Raw genomic sequence first — 20,928 nt, 5'->3', positions numbered from 1 at the left:
TTCAATTATTTTAATTACATTATAATTATAAAAAATAAATAATGTTTTTTTTATATTTAAGATTCAAAAGTATAATAATATATTTGATTATTTAAATTTTATATTACATATAATTATAAATCTTATTCTTATATACAAATTGTATTTAAAATAACTTATATTTTTATCTATTTATATATTTTTTCATCTAAATTCATAAATTTAATATAAATTATAAATTATAAATATAAAATGCTACTGGAAAGAAAATTAATAGTAGCAAGACAATACAAAGATAATTAATTATTTCATTAATTCATTGTCATGTAACATTATATATTTGGTATGTTTTTAGTCAACGAGTATTCCTATTTTATGATTATATTAGATCTATTAGAAATAACCAATCAGATTTATATTCCTTTAAAAAATTTTTTTTTCAATATTGAATTATGAATCACAACATGAATATGCAATGTTATTTAGAATCAAGTTAAAAAATATATTTATTGTATGAATAATTAAATTAAATAAATAATAATTAAATAAATTATTTAAAAAAGACTAAAATTTAAAATGAATAATATTAAAATAATAATGTTTAACCTATTAAGAACATATTTCACTAAATCTAAATGTGAATCTGTTGGTATACGTAGAAAATTAAAAATATCAAACATGAACGAGGAATTTGACAATAATTTTGAAGAATTTGATCAAGAAAACGATGAAATATACGATTCTGATTTTATGACAGTAGATAAATCTTATAAAAATGAAATCAGGTATATATAAAGTAACATTGAATTTATATTATTATTATTTTATTTTATTATATTATTTTTATTTTATATTATCAATTTTAAAAATTTTTAATACAATTTTTAGAGAAAATAAGAGAATTCAAGAACAATTAAAACGTCGTATTGTTAAAAATAAAGTTTTTAAAGAAATAGAACCAAATTTTCTTACATATATTGAAAAGGATCAAATAAAAAAACTACATGAGAATAATCCTACAGAATGGACACCTGAGAAACTTAGCGAAAGTTTTCCAGCTTTACCTGAAACTATAAAAAAAATTTTAAAAGTAAAATGGATACCAAAATCAGTGGAAAGAATTCTACAATATGATAATAAGGTTATAGAAAATTGGAAACAATTAAAAACTGGACAATTGGTAGTAAACGATACTTTAAAACAACATTTAATGAAATTTAAAAACAGAAAAATTCACTTATGTGATAAGGAAACTTTAATGAAAAATTTTATACCTCCAGAAATAGAATTTCCAAAACCCAAAAGTTCATTCTTTTCTAATATCATAAAAAATTCTACTGATAAAAAATCAGTCATGGAAAATAAATTGATTTCCTCACAGAATATAAATAAAGATATAAATAAAGATAAAAAAAACTTTAATATAACAGAGAAAAAAGATATAAAATTATTCAAAGAAACAAATGATTCTATGAATATATGTTTGACAAAAAAATATAATACAGAAGAGAAAACATTATTGTTTGAAGAATTCATGAAAAACAAATTAAATAATCCAAATGAAATATCTTATGAAGAAAAAATAGCACTTACGAATATTTATAAAAAATATATAGAATCTAAAAATTCAGAAGATATAAGTTTTAATATAATGAACAGTATTGAAAAAGATTCTACTATTGAAAAAAAAAACATTGATATAACAAAGAATCTATCTAAATATAAAAATAGTATCTTAAATATTAAGACAGATGCAACTGAATTTAAATTAACAACTAAATTAAATGATAATATAAGTTTAGATACATATATAAAAGAACGAAATTCATTTATGGATACAAATTTTGAATATTCAAAACGTATAAAAATTCCCCAAAATGTTTATAAACAAGGTATGACATATAGGATAAAGGATTGTTATTATGATGATGATGGAGAATTTTTATATAGAATACCAGGATTAAAAGGAAACAGTTAATTAATGAATTATTAAAGAATTTTGTATATTTAATTTTATTTTAAATATATTTATAAATAGTAAAGATAAAATATGTAAAAAATATTTTAAATATATATTGTAATTGCAATTACATTTGAATTAATGAAAAAAAAAGGACTTTAATATATTTACTTTTCATTTATATTTCATTTATATAGACTTATGTTTATTATATTTCATTTATATCATTACATATTTTTAATTATTAATTTATTCTAATATGAAAATATTATCTTAAAAAAAAATTTTAAAAAAATCTATTGAATCTCTAAAAAACAAATAATATTATTTCATAAATTATAAATTAATATATTTTCATTTGAAATGTGCAAATAGATATCATTGAAATATCTATGTTATTATCAATACTATGAAATAGAAATAAACATAATATTTAATATCAATAATAAGAATAAATAGTAGAATAGAATTAGAGTAAGAATTGATTATCAACGTCAGCTTTTGAATAATATATTTTTTCAATAATATTGGAGAGATGGCGCTAATCCTGGATTCTTATTCTAATTTATCTGAATGTCTTGCATTCGAAAGATACCGTTGACGGTTAATTCTTATTTTATCTTTATTCTTTTTGTATTTCATTTACGATTTTTTGAAGATAATGTTGATTTTAATATTTCTATTTGTGCCATTATTTTTTTTCTTGTTCTTTTCTATACTTGTTCGATATGTTTATTTATGTTTTTAAATGATAGTTTCAATATCTATAAATATGATCTAATAAAGACACTATATGGAAATATTTATAAAGGAATGTATCACAAAAATTATTTTTAAAATTAATTTTATTACTTTTTGTAATTGAATATAATTCTTGAATTCAAAATTACGGAATGCATACCAAGCACTTTGATTATTTGCAATCAATATTTCAAAATATGAAGTATAAAGTTCCATCAAATGTTATATAATCAAAAACTTCTATTATAAATCCATTAAATTTTGTCAAATTTCTTTATCATTTTTTATTTCATATGTATTAATAGAATGAAATGGTGCTCGACCTTACTTGTCAAGATATAAGATTATCGAGTAAGAAGAGATCACAGATATGTTTATGATTTGTTTTAATTTTTGTTGATAGATGTCCTTCTCATTAGCCGCAACATATTTTATGAAGATTTTTGATGTTGCAGATAAATCGTTCGTAAAATGGTAAATAATTATAATTGCTAACTGAACCTTTATATTTTATTTATATGAAATCATGAAATAAATTTATACGTTCTTTTTCTTCCATATTAATATGAGTTCATAAATATTTTATTTATAAATTGATCGCATTTTTTTATCACATATAGGTTATGTTCTTTCGAGTAACTTTCATACTTTTCGTTTAATTGCATCATAAAATTTCAATTTCTCAGAATTAACCTATCACGATCGATGTTTCGAACTTCGTAAAAAAATAACAATGAATTAATTAATTACATATGAAAAAATAGAATTTGTATAAAATAATTATTTATTGTTTGATAATAATTATCATGCAATTAGATATTATTATATTTTTATAAATATATATAAAATATTTAAAATTATACCACACAAAATATTTTTTCTGTGTAAAAATTTATTTTTTACATATATTTAAAATATTTATTTTTTTGTTTTTAGTTTCAGAACTTTTCTATCTGTAGAGCCAGTCTTATAGGTATATCAAGATCTACTCGATCTAAAAAAAAATTTCCCAGAGATGGCTCAACAATATGTATTTACAATGTTTTGCTACGATCACAATTATCTCAAATCACAAATATACAAGGTTTATCAGTGAGTTTCTTTTCAAAATGTTTTTAAAAAAAATGTATTAATTTGATTAATTACACTCTATCTCTTTAGATCAGATTTTATTCAAACCCAGCAAGGAGACCAAGTTTTTTTTCTCAATTTCTTGAGAATATCAAACAAGAAATGCAAAAGAATAAAGAGATGAAAGAATCTTTGAAAAAGTTTAGAGAAGAAGCAGAGAAATTGGAACAATCAGAAGCATTGAGATCTGCTAGACAAAAATTTCAAGCAGTTGAATCTGAAGCTACTAAAGGATCAGAGGCTCTGAAAGAGAAGTTAGAATCCTTAAAGGAAAAGGTACAAAAAAAGTATTTTATTATAATGATAAAATTCAAAAGTATTGTACATATTAATCAAACAATAATGTATAGGTACAAGAAGTTCTTGAAGAAGCAAGTAAAACTGAATTAGGTAAAAAAGCTGGTCAATTAAGTGAGGAAATATCAAAATCTGCAAAAGGAGCAGCAGAGACAATATCTGAAAAAAGTCAGGCTTTAGGTAAAACAAGTGCATTTCAAACAATATCACAAACTGTAGAAGCTGTACGAGAAGAATTAGATCATCAAGGAATGCATGGTAATTGTAATTAAAGAATTTATATATATAAATATGCAGTAATATATTTATTGTTTGAATCAATATTATAGGAAAAGTGTATGTTCCACCTAAAAAATTAAGAAAAAGAAAAGATGTAATAGAATCAGTAGATAGCAAAGTTGTTCAACCAAATGCAGAGGCCACAGGTGTTGAATTACATAAAGATTCTAAATTTTATCAGTCATGGCAGAATTTTAAGGTATGCCATTTAATTTAAATTAAATTTATAAAATTATCGATATTTATAATAATTATATTTTTTTAAGGACAAAAATCCATATGTGAATAAAGTATTAGAATGGAAAATCAAATACGAAGAATCAGATAATCCCGTAATTCGTGCCTCTAGATTACTAACAGAAAAAGTTACAGATATAGTTGGTGGACTATTTCAAAAGACAGATTTATCAGAAACACTAACAGAAATTTGTAAACTAGATCCTAACTTTGATAGAATACAATTTTTAAAATATTGTGAAACGGATATTATTCCAAATATTCTAGAAGCTATGGTTAGGGGAAATCTTGAAATTTTAAAAGACTGGTGTCATGAAGCTCCATATAAATTAATAGCACAACCATTAATACAAGTAGAAAAATTGGGATATCAGTTAGATAATAAAATTTTAGGTATATTTTATGTTTTATATAAATATTTTACTTCATATAATTATTTCACATAGAATAAAACATTTCATTTCAGATATTAACAATGTAGATTTAATAATGGGCAAAGTAATGGAACAAGGACCAGTTTTAATAATAAGCTTTCAATGCCAACAAATTATGTGTGTGAGAGATGCTAAAAGGAATGTTATTGAAGGAGATCCTGAAAAAGTAATGCGTGTTAATTATATCTGGGTATTGTGTCGTGATCCTACAGAACTTAATCCAAAAGCTGCATGGCGTTTACTTGATCTTAGTGTAACCAGTACTGAACAGTTTGTATAGTGTACAGTTTAGGTATGAATTTGATTGAAAATTTTAAAGAAATAGATGAGAATATGTGATTGAAAAATAAGCAAGAACTGTCACATTTCTTTTCTTTTTTTATGGTTTCTAATTCAGTATGTATTGAAAGAAAAGCCTGAATGATATTAATTCTTATGACTTAAATTAAATAATTATTCTCAAATATATAAATTTAGTTCTGTAGCTTAAGCTATGGAAATGTTATAAATTTTATGTTGAATTTTGATTTATATATAAATTTATATGAGTATAAATATTATATAAATATAAAAGTAAATTATATTGTAGATATACTTATTAAAACATGATAGTTTATTATTATATTTTTCTAATATGTTCAAATAATACAATTATATTATTTATATAATTAAAATTTAAATTAAAAATTTGTTATTTTTAGGATTATAAAGTTATCCTTATATATCAAAAGATAATTATCAATATAAATTACTGTACAATCATATTTTATAATCATATATAAGTATATCATTTGAACTAATGTATGAAAAAGTAAGCAAATTTCAGTAATTAATTTTTGTACATATTTAAAATATTGGTATTGACATTAAAAATGCTAAAGAATAGAGCCTAATGAAATATATAATGAATGCCAAATATTTATTTTGCACGGATTATATAATATAAAAAATAATGTAAACATTTTATAAATCAACAAAAATTGTACATATTTTCATGTTCATATCGCATAAAAGTGCATAATTTATTAGTACAACATTTATTATTTTTTAAAATATGTAATATATTTGTTTTTTTTTCCAATATCAATAATATATTATGATTATAAGTATATTGTACAAATAAATTCAATGTGTAAAATTAAAAAGAAGGTTTTGAAAAAGAAATTAAAATTTTTTTCATTTGATCTTCTTTTCACATTGTTTTGTAAACAAATAGAAATTGCACAAAAAACCATTAAATCAAAAATGTAATATCTTTATTCATAACTGATATATTTAATATAATTAAATTTTTTAAAAATTTTATATTGAATGTAATTAAATAATGATGAAATTATTTAAAAATATTTCAAATTTTTTTTGTGCGGTTTAACAAAATATTCTTTGAATGTAATTTCTTTATAATCAACAGTTTCACTCACATTTTTGTTAAAAATTAGAAAATTAAAATATATTTATATTTCTATATTTGTTCCTTTTTCCCTTGTATCATTTACATGCATTAACACAAACATTTTTTTTAAATATTAAAAATATTTTATCTATCTATATATATATATAATATAATTATTATGAAAAAGATATAATTATTAAAATATAATTTAATTAAATATATTGTATATAACTAAAAAAAATATAATGAAACTACGAGTATATAAAGATATAACTAAATATTAATTAATAATGCAAAATATATAAACTAAAATATTTTTATATTACATTAATTGAAACTGAATATAAAATATATTTAATATTGAGAAAAATTCTTCGAATCATTTATATTAAAAAATCTAATATTGATAATACAATAATTTAGTTGCTATTAATTGAGAGCCGCCATGATATGTATATGTCTGCCTTTTGTATCACCAATGCAGTAACGTAATAGAAGCATCTGGACGATCGGTAGCGATTCCATAAAGACGGATGCACATTTTTGGAATATTTTGATTTATTCGTATTTTTTAATCATTTATGCCGTATTGTCGAATCTGTATTAGTGAGATTTTTTAATGCATTTATGAATACGTGATAATATAGTTCGGTTCGCTTGCCTTCAAGAACACGTAACTGGTTGTTTCTTCAGAAACATGGCTGAATATCATTTCGATGGTGTGGTGAAATTGTGTGTACAGAATTATTAAAACGATATTTTGGTCTTAAATACGTTCACGTATTATAATAAAATGACATCGATACACTTTGTCGTACATCCGTTACCTGGAACAGACGATCAATTAAACGATAGGTAAGGAAACATATCTGTTATCGGTTTTTCATTAATGTATCTCTAGTATGTCTGCTTCTCTCCGTATTGAAAAGATCCGTTCATTGTTCATTTCTAAATATGCTTGCTCATATCAATTAGCATACGTTCTCTATGCTCTTTCTTCGAATCTGAATTCTAAAACTTTCTAGCCTTTGCAATGATTAATAATTTAGCGGTATAATATATCATTAAAAGTTAAAGTTTGTTGTCACATCGTTATATTTCTATTAAATGATATATATGTACCAATTATTGTAAATAAAAAAATATAAAAAATGTCAAATATTAATTTAATAGTAATCATCTTTTTTAGTATTCAATCTAAAAAATTATATATATTCATATGTACAGTATGTATAAGGAATATGTTATATATATGTATATATATATATATATATATATATATATATATATAACACATATATGGTATGTGTGTGCACGCGCGAGTATATATATATATATATATATATATGCATAGATGCAAAGTAATGTACATATATATATATTAAAAAATCATTTTATTCTATTTTTAAGTAATATTGTGTCTTTTTTCTTACTGTATGATAGATATATATATATACATATATTTTATTTGATGAATTATTTTTATGTAATTTTATTTTATATTTTTTTTCTTTTCTTATTCCTTTCATTTGTTATTTATATATTTTTAATTTTTCATTTCGAAGTATTACATTTCAATAGATCTTCTTTGATATATTTATATCTGGAATTAAATGATATATAATTATATCTAAATGATGATAACTTTACTTAAATTTATAAAAAATTTATTTTATATTTTTATTTATATTTATATTTCTATTTTGTATTTATATTTCTATTCATGTTGTTATATAAGTATTTTAGATATATACAATGTATATGTATATGCTATATATATGTATATATATAATATAGAATCCAATGGAGAAAACTTATTTTTTAAATATGTGTTATATTTAATATATATATTTTTTACAATATAAAACTCAAAATTTATTTATGTAAATATATTCTTTATCTTATTTATATATATGTATTTATATATATGTTGAAAAATTTAAAAAAAAATGAGAAATTTATTTTATTTAAAATTTATTAAAAAAATATATTTTGAACTGTATATACATACACACACGCGCGCGCGCGCACACACATAAATAATTAATTCAACAATATTTTGTGTTTTAAATTCTTTCAGATTGAAGGAAGTGGCAGAAAAAATCAACAGATATGGATTTGTAACATTACCAGCATTTAGTGGATTGAAGGTTCCAGTAAAACATATTGTAGTTGGTCCAACACATATTGCCCTTCTTACAGAAGACCATAAAATTTGCAGAGTTGCATTTACAGTATTGTCAGATAGATTGGATTTGAGCAAAAATGAGCCAAATAGAAAGTGAGTTATTTTTAATTTATTGTAAATAAAATTTATTATATTATATTGTAATTTCATATTTTATTTTTTTATTGTTGTAGCACAAATAAAAACCATGTTGATAACTCTAATTCAGCACCAAATGGTGGTACTGGAAGTAGTGGAAGTGGAAATAGAGCAGGAATGTCTAGATCACGTGCCAGAATTATGCGTGGTAGTTCTGCAATTCGTGGAGGTAGTAGTAGTGGAGGAAACAGCGGTGGAGGCAGAATAGGTCCTCCAGGTGTAATTATGGGTGGAGGAAGTGGTAGCAGTTCGCGTCCTATCGCATCTGTACCTGCTCCATTTGTACCAGAAGATCTTATTACTCAGGCTCAAGTGGTACTGCAAGGGAAAAGTCGTAATCTTATTATTAGAGAATTACAGGTTTGTTTAATTGATATATTTTTCGTTATATTATAAAATTGAAATTTAATTTGAGTTTTGTTAACATATTTTTTAGCGTACAAATTTAGATGTAAATTTAGCAGTAAATAATTTACTGTCACGGGATGATGAAGAAGGTGACGATGCCGAAGATGCAGCAGATACTTATGTTCCAGAAGATCTAATTTCATTATTAGATGGTGGATTTAGCAATGAACATTCTGTAATAATTGATGCAGATTCTATGTTTCCTGAAGATATGTTTGGATATACAGGAATGAGAAAGTAATGATTTTTTTAATTGCTTTATTCGTTTACTTAGAAAAAAAAGTATATCTTTAATTTTTATATTTTTCTAGTCGGGGTAGTTCTTCCCGTAGAATAGGTAATGATAGAGAAGGTGAACGTACTTCTGAACGAGACAGAGACCGAGATAATTTTAGTAAATGGAGAGATCGTCAATATTGTGGCCCAAGACGTTGGCTGGAATCAGCACTTAAGGATTCTTGGGATAAAGATTCTGGTAAAATTAAAATTTTTGAAAATTATTTCTTTCTTCAATCAGTTTATATCTTAATTGTTAATTTATGTTCAAAAAATTACTTAGATAATAAAAAGAAAGAACTAGCTTCTCAGAGTCCATTATGGATATCAGAAGAATTAGAATGGTGGCATGAACGCAGTAGCGATCTTGCTCCTCGTTTTATACAAATTGCTTCACTTTATAGTGAATTAATTGCTGTTTCTGCTGGAGGACAATTGTATCAGTGGAAATGGTCGGAATCTGAACCATATAAACATCCAGAGGTGATTATTAAAATACTGTATTAAAAATTTTACTTCAATATTTTATTTTCATATATTTTATATCAACAATGATTACAAAAAATAAAATTAACATTTATTATAGAATCCAAATATACATCATCCAAAAGCTCCATGGTTAGCAGTAACAACTGAAAAAATAGTTAATATATCTGCAACAGCTATTCGATGTTCCATTAGTACTGAGTCTGGCAAAGTAGCTACTTGGCTTGATGAACTTGTAGGGCATGTTGCTTCTCGTCTTGAACATCCTGCTCAAACTTTCACAGAATTTACATTGGATAAAATTGTGTCTCTTCATACATGTGCTCTATATACTGTTGCTAAACTCGAAAGTGGTGCATTATATTGGTGGTAAGATGAAAAATTATTCTTTTTAATTATTTTTATTTCAAAAAAACTGTTAAATATAATCTTATTATATAGGGGTGTATTACCTTTTGCACAACGTAAAAAATTATGGGAAAAATATAAGGCTAAATCACGAAAACATAGATCATCCACAGTATCATCAAACGATATTAGCTATGGTGCACATGTTTGTATGAAAAATAGTCCTATATATCATCCTGGAGCAATAGGTAATTTAATATTATATTGTTTCTAAAAAAAATCTTAAATTCAATATTGTATCTAAGTTTTAATATAATATAATTAAAAAAAATATTAGTATTAAAGATAATACTTTATATATATTTTTTCTATATTGATGTATTTTCAAGGATTTACCATTGCTAATGGAATTCCAAAAGTAGGACAATTATTAGGAGCAGCTTGGAATTTGGATAGCACTTACAGATTTAAAATATTACCAGTTGGAACTCATTTGTCTAGTGTTAATACAGAAAAACGAGAAACAAATGGAAACAATGGTAATATTAATAAAACAAATCACAAAGAAACTGCTGATCGACTTGACATGCCTCCACCACCTTCACCAGCTTCAAGTACATGTAGTGATACTGGCAGTATTACAACAAGTCATAGTAATATCACTTATTTATTTAAATTATTTACTTTAATTTATAATATACATATTAACTTACATATTTATTAATTTTATAGAAAGACAAAAACGCGTTGCACCTCGAAATGAAGGAGAATCAGAGCGAAAAGATGAAGAAGAATGGCAGTTGAAAGATGTTGTTTTTGTAGAAGATGTAAAAACAGTTCCTATTGGTATGTTTTAATCGTTAAAAAATTAATAAAATCGAAAAGAATGTTATAGAATGAATATAATTTATATTATATATTATATTAATTAATATCTTTTATATATGCAGGCAAAGTTATAAAAGTGGATGGTTGTTATGTTGCTGTAAAATTCTTTTCAAAAGATTCAAAAGAGAAAGAAATTAAAGAAAAAGATTTCAGTACATCAGATTTTAAAGATTTAACAACTGAAGAATTAATTAAATTGCTAGCTGATTGTAGATTGTTAAGAAAAGATGAAATACAGGTAAATTAAGTATTGAAATTAAATTTTACTAAAGCAAATCATGATAAGAACAATTACATAAGATTTGTTATGATTGTAAATTTAGGTAATAAAATCATCTATGAATCCAAGAGCTCCAGATTGTTTTCAACGAACTCCTAGAAGGGTAAATATCGTTGAAGGATCACACGATAGTATTTTAAGCATTGCTACTGATGGGCAAGGTAAAATTTAAAACAATTATAGTTAATGAATGATTAATAATTAATATTAATAATGATCGATTAATTATAGGAATTCATGCAATAGTGAAAAGTGGAAACAAATTAAGTTACGTTGTATATAATTTAAGTACCGGAAGATATGTACAAGATTGTTATATTCCATCAGATGTATCATCATTCTTGGGTCTACAACCACAAAATATTAGTTTGACAAGCTCAGGAGAAGTAAGTAATTTTCATTAAGTAAAAGTATATCTTACTTTTAATACAATATAAGAATGTAATTTATATATAATTTTATACTATAGAACATCGAGTGTTCTATGATACTTAGAGATGGAAATAATACAATCTATCCATTAGCAAAAGATTGCGCTGATGCTATTCGTGATCCAAATTGGTTGGATTTAGTTCCAGTTCAATGTATTGGTGCTTCGACTATTCCTATACCAACTTGTTCCAATTCAACTAATATGAAAAATCAAGTTGCAGTTATTGCATTAGCATTTGATAATCTCCTGTTAATGCCACGTATATTAAGGTGCGACTATGAAAGTATTAAACAGGTTTTTTGCAATTTAGAACAAGATCACAGTAAGTATAAGTATAGTTATTCTTTAATTTTATAAAAATATGGTATATGTATAAAATACATGATATATGTTATTATATATATAATATATATGTATATATATATATATATATATATATATATATATATATATATTTTTTAGAAAATAACACAACACAAATTCAATCAATATTAATGGAACGTTGTGATGGTAATCGTAATATTTTACATGCTTGCATTAGTATGTGTTCACCAACTTCAAACAAAGAAAATGATCAAGGTATTAAATATATTTTTTGCATAATTTACATAAATTATTTATTAAATTATTTATTCTTATTTATTAATTTATTTGTAAGGTATTGAACGTGAGTTAGTTTCAAACACTGTTGATGGTCCGTCTGCACCTATTGAAGAACCAATTCCAACTTTAAGTTGGCCACCAGAAGCATTTGATAATACATCAGGAGAAGAAGATAGTTTGCTTAGCATTGGTACTGCTAGCATATCAATGATGAACAAATCAGGTAAAAGTGTATTGAATTCTTTTTTATTTTTTTCTTATTTTTAATTTTTACAACATTAATATTAAATAAATATTTGTACATTTTAGGTGTTGGAGTAACATCAAATAATACTTATATAATAGATTCTGTTGAAAGAAGAAATAATGCATTACTTATATTAAAGTATATGTGCGAAAGTAGTGTTTTAGCACCACATCTGAAGGAGCTACTCACAGCAAAGTAATCACATAAAATATTAATAAATAAAATACTTTTGCAATTCGAGAAAAATATTCAAATATTTGTGTTAACAGAGATATCCAAGGTCAAACGCCATTAATGCTTGCTGTATCAGTTCGAGCATATCATGCAGCACTCATTTTATTAGACATTATTCAAAAAGTTGGAAGAGATCAGAAGGAATGTTCAGCTATGATACTTCCTGCGGATGCTAATCCAGATTTATCACCATTATTTGTTACTTGCTGCAATGATACTTGTAGTTTTACATGGACTGGAACTCAACACATCAATCAAGATATTTTCGAATGTAAAACTTGTGGTTTGATCGGATCTCTGTGTTGTTGCACAGAATGTGCTCGTGTCTGTCATAGAGGACATGATTGTAGAATAAAAATAACTTCTCCTACGGCTTATTGCGATTGTTGGGAAAAGTGTAAATGTCGTGCACTCATCGCCGGTCATCAAGGTGCTCGTTATGAACTTCTTTGTCGGCTCGTAGTAAACACTGATCTAGTTACAAAAATAAATTCACGGTACATAAATATGTAATAAATTGATAGAATTATTGTAAAAGATCAAAATTAATTAATTATTTCTTTAATCTTTTTATAGAGGAGAAAGTATTTTATTATTCTTGGTTCAGACCGTAGGAAGACAATTGATAGAGCAACGACAATATCGTTCTGCATTACGGCAACGTTCTACATCTGCGAGTCGTAAAGGACCTTCATCTGATGGTATTTAATTTTTTTAATCATTTAAATATATGGAGAATAATTACATAAAAAATAGAAATTAATCATGTTTTAATCATAAAAAGGATTGGATACTTATGTACCAGATATGCCAGATCATGATTTGGAACCTCCTCGCTTTAATCGAAAAGCTTTAGAAAGATTATTGAATGATTGGCCAGCAGTACAATGCATGATTATGTCAGGAGTTTCTGTAAATGGAAGTGAACAATTATTTGGAGATCAAGGACAATTATGTCGTCAAAGTGGCACTGCACTTCTTGATAAATTTACTCATTCATTGTTATTTAAATGTAGTGCAGAGGTAAAAAGATATTGGTTTGATACTTTCAAATATATTACATATATTATTTGTAATATAGAAAAAACTTCTTTTTAGATGCTCGATACTCTTCTTACAACTTTAATACGAGAATTACAAAATGATACAATACCCGGACGACAAGAAGAAGCAAATAATGTTGCACGTCGATTTGTTCGATCTGTAGCTCGAATATTTGTGATTTTTACAATAGAAATGGCACCAAATACAACAAAACGAAGAAGGTATGAAATAAATACCTCAAATTAAATAATTTTTATTTTATTTTTTATATTTACTTATACATTTTTAAACATATTTTAGTACAAGTCAAGCATTGCAACCTCTAATGAAATGTCGTAAAGTTTTCCAAGCATTAATTAAATTAGCTGTCGAAGAACTATGCGAGACTGCCGATTCACTGATAGCACCTGTAAGATTAGGTGTTGCTCGTCCGACAGCACCATTTACATTGACTAGTTCAGCAATGGAAGTAATCAATGGTTCTGAAGAATTGTTCTCTATAGAACCATTGATACCTCACAGTGGTGTCAGCTCTCAAACTTTGGATGCAACTTTACAAACACAACAGGGAAACAATAATATAACTATCGCCAGAGATGTTTCTGCTATGGATGAGACAGAAGCTGGTGAAGGTATGTTTTATAAGCTAATACAATAAAGGAAGAAAATTTAGCTTTTAATATATAAAGAATTATTATAAGTTTCTATTAATATTTAATATTTAGGAAATTTTTTGTTCAGAAAGATTTACTATGTTCATTGTAAATATATTTTTTTTAAAACATTATTTTGAAATTAAAATTATTTTATCAAATCTTGATTATAAAAAATCAATTTTTAAATTGCTTTAATTTTGTCATTCTCATTTTTTATTATAAAAATATTTTTTCATTACTTAATAATGTGTATATACTTATTATATACCTATTTACATATTATATAATAATATGTATGTATAAATAGAAGTTCCTATGGATGTGGATGGCGATATTAGCGAACATGAAGAATCTGGAGTTTCTGGAACTGTTGCTGGTCAGCCATTAGGTGAGATTGATAGTAATGGCGGAGGTGTAGGTGAAGAACAGGCGGGAGATGGTGAATCCGATACAGAACTTGATCTCTTGGCGGAAGCGGAAACAGAATCAGACTCTGATGATAATCACAGTAATCAAGATGCAGCATCCGCTCAGCGCAGCGTACAAACTGGTGCTACAGCAGGATCTGATGGTGGGATGGGATCCATTTTATTATTTCCGGAAGATGAATCCGGAGAGTCAAGTCAGCAAGAGGATGATGAAAGTGAAGCAGGAGAAACTGATGAACAAGATAATGAAGATTTTCAAATTGGAGATGATCAGTTGGAACGACGAAGGTATTTTTTTTTTTCAAATATTAATGCGATGTTCTTGAACTTGTGTATATATATATATGTAGCACAGATATATTAAAAAAATTTTACAATTTTATTTATAATATTAATTTTTTCAATCATATTTGTGAAATTCATTTTTATATTACTGATATCTTATTACAGTGGTTCATCTGGTCATTTACATCGTAATAATCTTGCCCCTGTTTCTATGCAATGGGCAATACGTAATCGCGATTCAAGTATGCGTACAGCTGGACTGCGGGTAACAGGTGGCAGTAATCTGGTTTTTATTGACTCTGCATCTTTAAGACGTACTACTGCCACATCTGCAGTTGCAGCTGCACAAGAACCTATAATTATGGGTACTAGTACGACTTGTTTGGCACGTGCATTTGGAATTGTTATTCGGCAGATAGCAGATCTTTTAGTTATGATGCAAGATTATAAAACGCTAGCACCTTCTTTGCCACGATTAATGGAAATTACTTATCAAGATGCACTCAACTTACAAGTATGAAACATATTTTATAATATTTTAATAAAATAATTGAAATTAAATAAATTTATAGAATAGAAATGATATGAATGATAATTTGAATGATTTTAGATGTATCTTGAAGGACATTTAAAACCTACATGGGATTGGTTACTCACAGTAATGGATGCCACAGAAGCACAACTAAGATTCGGAGTATCTTTAACACGTAGTGCAGATCCTACGCATCCAGAACATCCATTGAATAATGCTTCATCATTGTCAGGAGGAAATTTTTCTGGACTGTTAAATACAGCAGCTTTATCGTTAACATTACAATCTAATACAGGTCGGAATCAACGCAGTGGTATCGCTACGAGCTCCAATATCTCCACACCACAAGCTTCTACAAGACTCACCGTTGGTTTTGCAGGCGTTGGCGAACCTTCAAGAAACAGTAGAGAACGCGAAGGTATTATCTAGTATCTTTATATTTATATAAATATAATGTTTATATATTTCAGCAATCATTTGGATGCATTCCGATTATATTTTTATATTATATAAATAAAAATAAAAATAATGATTAAACATTAATATCTTTAGGTGGTGATGTATATTTGGCGAGACGTGAATTTTTGTCCTATTGCCTATCCTTAATGCGTGCTCACAATGCCGAACATAGGGATAGTTTGCCGGTATTAGATGTTTCTGCTTTACGCCATGTAGCATATGTTTTCGATGCATTAGTATATTATATGCGTTCACTATCGGAACCAATATCATCACGAGGAGAGAGCCAAAAGGAACCATCAAATTATTCAAGTTGGAACGATCAGGTGTGCATTACATAATAATATATTTTCTTCATCAATATGCATTTAATACAAATTACAAAAATATAATCATATATCACAGGATGAAAATGACAATGATGAAGGAGAAGAATATAGTTCTCCAGTTCCTACTGCTCTAGAGACAGACTCTGTCGATTATCCTGATTTACTTCAGGTTCCTATTTGTGGATCAGGAAGTAATAATAGTAGTACACCAAAAGGAAGAAAGCATCCTTTTTTGCAAAGATCAGATTCTACTTTATGTCTTGGCTGCCCTCCTCTTGATCCTTTTGACACTGTCATGAGCGAAGCTTTACCATTAGCTGATCAACCACATTTATTACAACCCCATTCAAAGCGAGAAGATCTTTTTGGTATACCAAGACAACCAACAGCAAACACAGGTCCTAATCAGAATCCTTTAGAAGGACTACCCACAAGACTTAGTCTATCTGCACGTGGTACTGATAATCAGAACACTCCTACACCAACATTTAGCCAAATTATTCAGAGATCTGCTTTTGCATCGTCAGATGCAAGACGTAATTCTGTAACAATTGGAGATTCAACATCTGCTAAGCATACGGTAATATTTCCTTTATATAATATATATATTTCCTATAAGAAACTGCAATATATATAAAATTAAATTAAATTAAATTAATTTATTTATTTATTTAATTAATTATATTTATTTTTTTTTCTTTTTTTATATTAAAACTTTCGCATAAGAAATAGCAAATTTTATTTTAATTTAAATTTTATATTGTTGTAAAAAATTCTATTTTTATATTGATGATAATTTTTATATGTTCACTAAATCTTTTATAAGATACAATTATTTATGTTAAAAAATGAAATACGTGGATTTATTTTCAATATTATAGGAAAAGACAAAATCATTTAATCACACACTTGTCGCGGAGCAAATTGATCGAGCTCCAATTATAGTTTCTACTAATAATCAAAGCGATCAAACAACAGGAAATACAAAATCTAATAAGGATATATGTAAAATAAATAGAAGTGTTATTGTTAGAGCTGGAACCGTTTCGGTAAATATATGTAATTTAGTTTGCAATAAAAAAAAGAATTATAAATTATTATGAACACATAAAAAAATATATAAGTTTTACTAATATATTAAAATATAATATTTTATTATAATTTTAAAGGAACCAAGTTCAAATAAAACTAGTGCATCAGAAATGATGTCTACATCAAATGAAACAATTGAAAATACAACAGAAGAAATGGACACTTCTGGTTCGAATCAAGAAACATCTATATCTCATGAAACAGTTGAAACAAATTCAGTTTCATCTATTGGAACCAATATATCTCATAACATTTTATTGGGTCGTTGGAGTTTATCTCTTGATCTATTTGGACGAGTTTTCATGGAAGATGTTGGATTAGAAGCTGGTTCAGTCGTATCCGAATTAGGAGGTTTTCAAGTTAAAGAAGCGAAATTCCGAAGGGATATGGAAAAACTTCGGAATGCACAACAAAGAGATATTAATTTGTTAAAAGTAATTAATTATGATATTTTAAATACACGAAATATATTGCATTTATATAATATAAACAAATTTTTTGTTCAAGGTCGAACGAGACAGAACACAGTTATTAGTGCAAACAATGAAAGAATTAAATACACATTACAATTTATATAATAGGCGTGCTACTAATGCACCGCCATTAGCAGTGCATCGTGTTAAAGTGACTTTCAAGGATGAGCCTGGAGAAGGCACTGGAGTAACTAGAAGTTTTTATACTGCAATTGCAGAGGTTTGTTATATCATAATAGAAATTATTTTGGTTTCTCATTTTAAAAATGTAAATATATATATATTTTTAAAGGCATTGCTTGCAAACGAAAAACTGCCTAATCTGGAAGCTGCACAAGTGGGATCAAAATATACACAATATAATGTTCTTCGAAAGCTAAAAAGTAGAGATCGTGATCATGATTTAAGGCGACAAGTAAATATAATACAATAAAAAAAGAAAAAAAAAATAAAAAAATTAATTTGTTTTTCTTTGTTTACGGGAGCTATCTCATTACAGAATCCTCGATCTTCTGGAAAATGTCGAGAGACACGTAGAACATTATCTTTTGAAGCTCGTGTTTTTCATCCATCCAGTTCTGTTGAAGGAACCAGTAATTCTGGAGCTGGTAGTTCATCCTCCAATTCTCATCCATTACCTGTTAGTCATCCAAATAACGATCACTTGACTATGCATCAACTACAATTTGGAGACAGGCTATATTCAAAAGTATTCAATAATAATAATAATAATAATAGTAATAACAACAACAATAATAATAATAATTACCACATATTACCAGACTATTGTTACCTTTTACAGGTTTATGCATTGCAACCCGCATTAGCTGCTAAAATAACTGGTATGCTGTTAGAGCTGCCCCCTGCACAGCTGTTGATGTTACTAGCTTCAGAAGATGCTCTGCAGCAAAAAGTAGAGGAAGCATTTGAAATAATACGTAGTCATAGTCAGGAATCGGCAAAAGAAGCGTTGTTGGATCTCGATGTATTCAGTTTGATTGCACGTTGCGGAGCTAATAAGAAAAAAATTGAAAATAGCATCTTGGATGATACTGAAGATAATGCTCCTCTTTTTTATTCTCCGGGAAAAAGAGGTTTTTATACTCCGCGACAAGGAAAGGCCAGTTATGAACGATTGAATGCATTCAGAAATGTAGGCAGGTTGGTATAGATATAATTAATCAAGATCATATTATAATATAATAAAAATAATTATAAACTATTAATTAATGAAATTAAATAAATTTTTCAGACTTATAGGATTATGTCTCTTACAAAATGAATTGTGTCCAATATTTTTAAATCGTCACGTGATCAAATATATTTTAGGAAGACCAATTCGTTTTCATGATCTTGCATTTTTTGATTCTGTAATTTATGAAAGCCTAAGACAACTCGTTATTGATTCCGAAACCAAGGATAGTAACAGTTTATTTTCTGCTCTTGATCTTACATTCAGGTAAATTCATGTTTTTATTCCAAGTCCTTATTCTTTTTAATATCTTATATTTGATCTTTACGATATATAATATGCATTTCATTATTTTAGTATTGATTTATGTCCCGAAGAAGGAGGTGGATCGATTGAACTTATTTCTAATGGGCGTGATATAGAAGTAACTGCAAATAATGTCTATGATTATGTTCGAAAATATGCGGAAGTTCGTATGATTAAGGTACAAGACAAAGCTTTGCATGCCATGAGAGAAGGAGTGTTCGATGTACTACCCGAAGGAGCGCTCGATGGTTTAACATCTGAAGATTTAAGACTCCTCTTAAATGGGGTCGGTGACATTAACGTTTCTGTTTTGATATCATATACTTCCTTCAATGATGAATCAGGAGAACCTGCCGATAGATTAGCTAAATTTAAGCGATGGTTATGGTCTATTGTCGAAAAAATGTCTCATTCAGAACGACAAGACTTGGTAAGAGATTACAATTAGATGTTTATAATAGTAAAAAAATTTTTCTCTTAAACAAATTGCTATACTTTTTAGAAATGATGCATTTTTTATTTCTTTTTTAGGTATATTTCTGGACAGGGTCTCCAGCACTACCGGCAAGTGAAGATGGTTTTCAACCAATGCCGAGTGTGACATTACGACCAGCAGATGATCATTTACCAACTGCAAATACATGTATTTCCCGACTATATCTTCCATTGTACAGTTCTCGTCACATATTAAGACATAAACTACTACTTGCTATTCAAACAAAAAATTTCGGATTTGTATGAATATATAGATTCTATATATATAAATATATATATATATAATTATATGTATACATAAGATATATATAATATAATGAATATTATATATACATTATGTATATTATATATACTATGTGACCATGTTTGTGCGTAATAGCTCTAAAAAGAAGTCACATTATCGATAATGATATAAGAAACGAAAAAGAAGTTGTATGTTGTTATTTTTTTCCTTCCTAAAAAAATTTATAACATTTATAAATTTGTAAGGTGTAATTATGAATTCTGATTTCTTTTATTGAACAAAAAGACGTGGTTTCCATCATAATAAGATTTTATATTAAAGTGTCATCTTTAGTCATTATAGTAATCGAATAAAAACATTCTTAAAAATTACAAAAGAAAATCGATTAATAGCAATCCCGTATCATCAGAAGT

At 26.4% G+C, this 20,928-nt stretch overlaps 3 protein-coding genes and 1 long non-coding RNA gene across 5 annotated transcripts; 3 read left to right on the top strand and 1 right to left on the bottom strand.

The window, feature by feature from the left end:
• Nucleotides 1-90: 90 nt before the first annotated feature.
• Nucleotides 91-2,395, top strand: LOC100862932 (uncharacterized). The gene is made up of 2 exons (XM_012483791.3): nucleotides 91-764; nucleotides 868-2,395. Exons 1-2 carry the CDS (start codon nucleotides 556-558, stop codon nucleotides 1,955-1,957), a joined length of 1,299 nt encoding a protein of 432 aa, XP_012339245.1. The 5' UTR covers nucleotides 91-555; the 3' UTR covers nucleotides 1,958-2,395.
• Nucleotides 2,396-2,966: 571 nt separating this feature from the next.
• LOC100867840 (mitochondrial import inner membrane translocase subunit TIM44) lies at nucleotides 2,967-6,523 on the top strand. Its single transcript, XM_003691846.4, has 7 exons — nucleotides 2,967-3,154; nucleotides 3,617-3,772; nucleotides 3,842-4,087; nucleotides 4,162-4,366; nucleotides 4,438-4,586; nucleotides 4,654-5,017; nucleotides 5,091-6,523. The coding sequence occupies exons 1-7, from the start codon at nucleotides 3,152-3,154 to the stop codon at nucleotides 5,336-5,338; spliced, it is 1,371 nt and encodes a 456-aa protein (XP_003691894.1). The 5' UTR covers nucleotides 2,967-3,151; the 3' UTR covers nucleotides 5,339-6,523.
• A 228-nt stretch (nucleotides 6,524-6,751) lies between these two features.
• On the bottom strand, nucleotides 6,752-7,222 carry LOC147658003 (uncharacterized). Its single transcript, XR_015291387.1, has 2 exons — nucleotides 7,113-7,222; nucleotides 6,752-7,049 (listed from the first exon to the last, which is right to left on the bottom strand). It is a non-coding gene; the product is annotated as an uncharacterized LOC147658003 (long non-coding RNA).
• Nucleotides 7,048-20,896, top strand: hyd (E3 ubiquitin-protein ligase hyd). 2 transcript variants are annotated; one of them, XM_086905504.1, is made up of 36 exons: nucleotides 7,048-7,306; nucleotides 8,532-8,732; nucleotides 8,813-9,137; nucleotides 9,214-9,422; nucleotides 9,497-9,660; nucleotides 9,745-9,944; nucleotides 10,048-10,316; nucleotides 10,389-10,543; nucleotides 10,685-10,948; nucleotides 11,028-11,141; nucleotides 11,246-11,421; nucleotides 11,507-11,624; nucleotides 11,695-11,849; nucleotides 11,933-12,218; nucleotides 12,359-12,475; nucleotides 12,555-12,722; nucleotides 12,809-12,941; nucleotides 13,016-13,477; nucleotides 13,557-13,681; nucleotides 13,765-14,003; nucleotides 14,079-14,245; nucleotides 14,325-14,656; nucleotides 14,988-15,396; nucleotides 15,559-15,907; nucleotides 16,004-16,343; nucleotides 16,478-16,710; nucleotides 16,790-17,293; nucleotides 17,595-17,762; nucleotides 17,883-18,239; nucleotides 18,313-18,498; nucleotides 18,571-18,693; nucleotides 18,778-18,987; nucleotides 19,081-19,439; nucleotides 19,531-19,737; nucleotides 19,828-20,206; nucleotides 20,308-20,896. In XM_086905504.1, exons 1-36 carry the CDS (start codon nucleotides 7,245-7,247, stop codon nucleotides 20,515-20,517), a joined length of 8,475 nt encoding a protein of 2,824 aa, XP_086761630.1. In that variant the 5' UTR covers nucleotides 7,048-7,244; the 3' UTR covers nucleotides 20,518-20,896. The 2 variants fall into 2 exon arrangements, with proteins under 2 accessions (XP_086761630.1, XP_086761629.1); XM_086905503.1 differs by having other exon boundaries at nucleotides 12,555-12,728.
• Nucleotides 20,897-20,928: the final 32 nt, after the last annotated feature.

This window comes from Apis florea, unplaced genomic scaffold (assembly GCF_048593485.1).
Source record: "Apis florea isolate Af1SG1 unplaced genomic scaffold, ASM4859348v1 contig_2411_pilon, whole genome shotgun sequence".
NCBI lineage: Eukaryota > Metazoa > Arthropoda > Insecta > Hymenoptera > Apidae > Apis > Apis florea.
The sequence above is the reverse complement of the archived record's forward strand: the minus strand, read 5'-3'. Positions and strand labels throughout refer to the sequence as shown.